The sequence below is a fragment of the Clavelina lepadiformis genome, chromosome 6, assembly GCF_947623445.1.
Source record: "Clavelina lepadiformis chromosome 6, kaClaLepa1.1, whole genome shotgun sequence".
Lineage (NCBI taxonomy): Eukaryota > Metazoa > Chordata > Ascidiacea > Aplousobranchia > Clavelinidae > Clavelina > Clavelina lepadiformis.
In genome coordinates, this window is record NC_135245.1 from 4,166,536 (window position 1) to 4,172,535 (window position 6,000).

The window sequence follows — 6,000 nt, forward strand, 5'->3', positions numbered from 1 at the left end:
AATAGAACTTTCTCCTATGTTTATTTCGCAAATACAATTTGTATTTGTAAAATAAGAATATAATTGTCTATAAATAAACCGTTATTACATCGCTGCTACAGAATATACGCTATAAGTGACGCAAACACAAAACATGCAAAAACGTTTAATACATAACCCACTGCCTCCTACGTGTAACTCAGTATTTCATTAACATGTTTTTATGTTTCCTGTTTGGTTTATATAGATAGATAAAATTATTAAATATAATTATATTGTATTTGTTATAGCAGTCTACGGTTTTTAGCTTTTTATTGATGTGTTTTCTCATTGCTTTGTTTGCGTGTCAATGTCACTGACCATGTTGACCGGTTAATTGATTTTACTCATGTCACTGACAGTCGCATAGCATTTTATTTTGAGCGTGAAATAACAAGTGAAATTCGGTACAGATTGGTTTATGCGGCATTAGTTAAAGCTCTAGGGTACGGTCTAGATTCTAGAGTCTAGACAAAGGACCACCCAAACAAACAACCACTGCTGCAATGTCAAATGTTAAGTTTTGCAGGTTTTTATTTTGCAGCTGGGTTAAGGTAGTTCATCAGCATTGTAGCGAAATACTTGAAATTTTCCAGGAAATAATTTAGGTTTAATTCCAAGATTTTGAGTTACGCAAACGTGCTTGCCCTTATTTAAATTGTCAATATTCAAGAAATAATTTCCTTTTTTAAGCATTTCTGCTACTACATGGCGCCAATGTTACCTCAATTTAAGTTTATAAATGCGTTTATGGTTTGTACTTGGCAGTAAGCTTTCTGGGAAACTTTATGGCAAAAACAACTTTTAATTCAAAACAAACTTGTTGACCACATTTAAAATAGCAACGTCGAGCAAATAGCTTCCACCTTTCTATGTAATTTGAACTTTATTGTTTTGTTGAAATTTATTTTGTCTCCAGTTTTTGTCAAAAGAAGTGCACCAACTTTGAAAAGTTTTCAGAACTGTCGATATGCCAGCAAGCTGTTTTGTGACTGATTTCCCATATATTTATTAAATTTTGATGTTATTGACATTTCACAATTTTTTAATTTCCGACAAAAATTATTACCAAAACACACAGTTTGTGTTTGTTCATTTGTGTAGGTGAAAGTTCTTTCAACAGAGGAAATCAAACTTTAAAAAGCAGCCATCATGACACAAATCTTTGCAAAATAGAATTTTCTCCTATGTTTATTTCATAAATACAGTGTGTATTTGTAAAATAAGACTGTAATAGTGTATAAATAAATCGTCATTACATCGCTGCTACAGAAAATACGCTATATGTGACGCAAACACAAAACATGCAAAAACGATTAAAACATAATCCACTGCATACTGCGTGTAACTCAGTATTTCATTAACGTGTGATGACTTTCGTCAGCATTCCTGTTTGGCTTATATGGTGACAGAGGGTCTCAAGGTTTCGGACTTTGCATAGTTTGCAGTATAACTTTAACACCAAGTACTTAAAATTTCCCACGTGAAAAGATTTGGTTCCACGACTTCATATTCAACGATGTTGTTGGTCAGGCCAGAAACAAATATTTCCAACATACAACTTCCTTCGTGACGTATTTCTTTCAACTACTGGCGTCATTGTCAACCACCTTGTGTTTTCGAGTAAATTGTTTTTAGCAATGTTTTCGAAAAACTGAACAAAAATAGTTAAATACCAGAGACAACGTTTTGATAAAACATTTTGAATTTAAAATGACTTATTCGTGTTAAAATTAGGTAAATTTACTCTTGAAATATTTGCTCCATTTTTACGACAATTTTCTGCAGTATTGCATGAACCTTAAAGCGGTACTTGACAAAACATTTGAACTGACTACACCACGTGGGCTAAAAACCCTATTGTGATAAGATTTTATTATAGTTTATCTGTGATTTCTTTTTGTAAGCTTTGCGGCTCACGGAATGAGTGCTGGATAGGAAAGAAAACGAAAAGAAAAAATGAAAGAAAAAATGAAAAAGAAAAAAGAAAAAGGTTTTGTGCGTTGTGAGAAAAAGGATTTCCACAATTTTCAGTTCTTGCATGCTTGTGGTGTAAATTGTATTTGTGAGCGCTTTGAAGCACATAAAGACAACGTAGCATACTTCAGCAATGCAGGTTTAAAGCGAAGATTGATGGAGGTGCTGCAAGGTTAGAGTATGAGGTTTTTAAATTATGACAAGGGTTTTACTTTTAGTTGCACAAAATATGCAAAAGAATGTATTCATCACTGAATGGGACCTCTAAATACAGTAGCACCAAAACTAGTGCACGTAGAAAATGTTTTCAGCAAATAAGTTGAGAAATTAAACCGACTGACTATAAGATTTTAGTCTCAGATTTGAAGCATTAAGAGTTTGTTGCAAAATTTAAAATGATTTCTCCACGTATTTTGTGGATATTGCTGATGACGTATTTCTCGTGGAAAGGAGTGATGACCTTGATTAGAGAAGCGTGTATGCCAATACGATTATCACCGAGCCGGCAGGATTCGTTACCAGATGTGGAAACGTTAAGAATTCAAAGAGGATTACCTGGAAAAGCTGGAGGAATTGGGCCAGTTGGACCCCAGGGAGCTCAAGGACCCAGAGGACTACCCGGGACTTGTGCTTGTGATCCGAGCGAAATTGCTCAAATACATGGTAATATCGAAAAATTGAATTTCATATTTATTAAACAATAACTGAAGTATCTAAACCGAATAACTTCAACTGCACGGTTATACTGATGACAGCCCAAGAAATAACCTTATTTGTGATAAATTAGTGTCTATATGTTAATCGAATGGAAAATCGTCATTTCTTGTTATGGGAAATGCAAATGTTTGTAGTCTTCGGATTTTGACTCGTTCAAACTATATAAGATCATGTTTAAAATCTTTTCAAACCATTTTCAAATAATAAAAAACTATATAAAAGGACTTGTGTTTTATCTTCTTAGTTTTCCTGGGAAATATAACCGCAAAGCTCGAAAGTTTGATTGCATTGCATCATTACGCTCTAAAAGGTTGGTCGTACTTTAAATGTAATATTTTATAAAAATATTTTATTACTGTCGTAAGTTTCTTTTACATTTCTTTTAGATATATTATTATAGCTAAGAGACAAGAGTATTTTTTAAGGGTTGGAATTTATTCGTATAGTATAACCACACTTCAGTCTTTCCAATTTATTCGTTAAACGTCGCCATTTTGTTTTAACGCTTAAAGAGCTGATTAAGTGTTCACATACTCTTTGAAATTTGAAACAATTTAAAAGAGCATCACCTATATTCCTCACTGTATTATGGCTTATTTCCCACCATGATATCATTTGTGGCTTTTTATCGTTTTTATTGCCAAGTTAAAATACATAATGGAAATATATTTATTCGATCAATGCGACCACATGCCATGTAAAAATGGAGGAACTTGTATCAACGATGGAAACTCGTATATATGCAACTGCACTGATGGATATGAGGGAAATGACTGCTCCATAAGTAAAACGTTTTCGCAATAATAATATTAAAAAATTTATTTGAATTGACTTTAGTGATACTTTTGGTGACGACGCAATGGTGGTAAAAAATGTTTCCAATTTATTTGTATAGCTCGGTTTATAAAAAATTGCATTATTTTGCGCAGGAATCCAGTGCGTGGTGCCGTCGGCGCCCAACAACGGAACAATCTCTCGAGAAAGTGGTCAGCTGGTTCCTTATAAGGAAAACATTACATACAGATGCAACGATAGACACGTGGTGGCGTATCAAGTGAATAATTTTCTTGTTACAACTTGTCAGAAAACTAAACAATGGACAAAAGATACTCCAGTGTGCGTGGGTAGGTCTATTAACTGACTTTAAATATTTTTTTATAAACAACAAGTCTAAATTTTGCATCTGTTTTTTTCTAAACTTGTTAAAATTTTCAGTTGATGATTGTAATCCCGACTCATGCTCTGGAAGAGGAACTTGCATAAATCAAATCGGCCGAACAATTTGTGAATGTGATGAAGGATACGGAGGAAGCGATTGTTCAGTTCAAAGTGAACTTTCTTGAAACAAACTCGACGATTATTGCAATAAATTCAAAGAAATTGTGATTATGACGTAATGGTGAGCTCAATCAACTCGAATCACTCATAATAGAAAGTGTTTGTAGATAATCCGTGTGATCTATCTCCCTGCGGGCAAAAAGGAGTTTGCGTGCGGGAAAAAGGTATGAACTACAACTGCCGATGTCTCGCTGGATATCATGGAAAAAACTGCGAGACATTTATCGGTTTGTAAATTTCCTTCAAATAAATAAAAGCCGAGATATGGGTTCGGTGGTTTTCGTTTTTAAAAAATTCAAATTTAAGATTTTTTATTATGCGCTAGTCGTATATGCTTTTTCAAAATTATTTAGTAAGAACTATTATATTTATATTGATTTTTACAACCATTTAGATTATAGCTTTATTTAACTCATGTTTAACTCATTTTTGTAATTTTAGCAAGTGATTGTGTACGAGCTGTTGGTATAGAGGACGGCAGAGTAGCAAATAACGATATTACCGCCTCACGGTCACTTGGCGGTCACCCACCGCATAAAGCCCGATTGAGACAAGCTGGAAGTTGGCTGTCACCAAATCCACGTAAATGAGCAACTAGATGAAGTTTTCATTGTGACTTGACAAACTGTCGCAGTTACCAAATGTTGTTTTAATAATTTTAAATAAGTTTTTTTTTCCGAACACAGAAATATATTAAATATTGTTCGAAAATTTTGCTTTGACATTTATGCATTTTATACGTTTTTATTAAAAATCTTTTACTTTAAATCGACATATATACGAGGAGAATGATTTGCCCACATTTTTCTTTATAGTTTTCTTACTTGTTTGTTAGCTCAGCGCGATGAATGGCTTCAAGTGGATTTAAAAACATCTACCACTGTCGTCGCTGTTGCAACTCAAGGTTATTCAAGTGGTTCATATTGGACAACAAGTTACAAAATAGCGCATGGCTTCACCGAGAACCATTTGCAGATTATACAAAACAATGAAGGACAAGATTTGGTAAGTTCATTCTTGTGATTGCTAAATGATTGTTTCAGAGAGTTGACCGCAGCAAAAACTAAATTACGTAAACACACATGAATAACTAAGTTAATTGTTAGTGTTTATAAATTGTTACGGCAATGGAACAGAAGCAATCCAAGGTTTCTGAAACGTGCATTGAAACAATGGTAGCAATTTTAACCATTAGCGTTTTAAGTACTATATAAGCATTCCAGGTTGATGTATTGCAAACTTTTGTGCTTATCAATTTTATCCTGCAGATTTTTCAAGGTAACCAGGACTACAATAACGTCGTTAGAAACAATTTTCCGGCTCCAGTGACCGCGAGATATTTCCGAATCCTTGTACTAACATGGCGTGGCCCTAGTGGCTATTACGCAGCCCTTCGTGTAGAATACTATATCTGTTAACGATGAAGAATTTCTGTAAAACTTTTCATTGAATGTTTGTCATCTGCTATTGAAACTTTCCTCTATGTACCGTGTAAATTTGTTTGCAATCTCATAATTTATATTATTCACGAGCAGAGTTTCTCCTGTACAAAACACATAACATACACATACTAGACATGCTAGCTCTTGATATTGTGCTATGTGAGCATGATGCAGTGCAAACGTTCGATTGAAGTGGTTGTGAGTATATAGCTGCATGGTTGTGAGTATATAGCTGCATATGTCCAGGGCAATGTTAAGGGAGTTGAGTTGTTTTGTAACTTTAGAATTTGTGGCACATTATCAAGGAATGGACAACGCGGCTCAAACGTAAAGAAATTGACAAATATTTAAAGGACATAAAATTGGGAAAACGCAGTACTCTTAAAATTTACATGTCTTGAGAAACCTTGTCTGCAGAATGTTAGAGAAATTAAGCTCAAGAAATTAATTATATCAAATTTCCTCCTGTGTGTGCGCATTGACCTCACTGCAGCGGTGGCTTTAGGTT

The 6,000-nt window shown here is 34.1% G+C and overlaps 1 protein-coding gene across 1 annotated transcript; it reads left to right on the forward strand.

Annotated features, from left to right (window-relative positions):
* The first annotated feature begins 3,248 nt into the window (after positions 1–3,248).
* LOC143462921 (retinoschisin-like) lies at positions 3,249–5,584 on the forward strand. The gene is made up of 7 exons (XM_076961238.1): positions 3,249–3,496; positions 3,642–3,836; positions 3,928–4,041; positions 4,158–4,277; positions 4,492–4,632; positions 4,886–5,055; positions 5,319–5,584. The coding sequence occupies exons 1-7, from the start codon at positions 3,370–3,372 to the stop codon at positions 5,466–5,468; spliced, it is 1,017 nt and encodes a 338-aa protein (XP_076817353.1). The 5' UTR covers positions 3,249–3,369; the 3' UTR covers positions 5,469–5,584.
* Positions 5,585–6,000: the final 416 nt, after the last annotated feature.

Bases quoted from the DNA above. Each gene is read 5' to 3' on its own strand.
- LOC143462921 (XM_076961238.1), top strand. From the start codon at position 3,370: ATGGAAATATATTTATTCGATCAATGCGACCACATGCCATGTAAAAAT. The intron at 3,497-3,641 runs GTAAAACGTTTT...TATTTTGCGCAG, and splicing joins GGGAAATGACTGCTCCATAA to GAATCCAGTGCGTGGTGCCG. The intron at 4,278-4,491 runs GTTTGTAAATTT...TTGTAATTTTAG, and splicing joins AAACTGCGAGACATTTATCG to CAAGTGATTGTGTACGAGCT.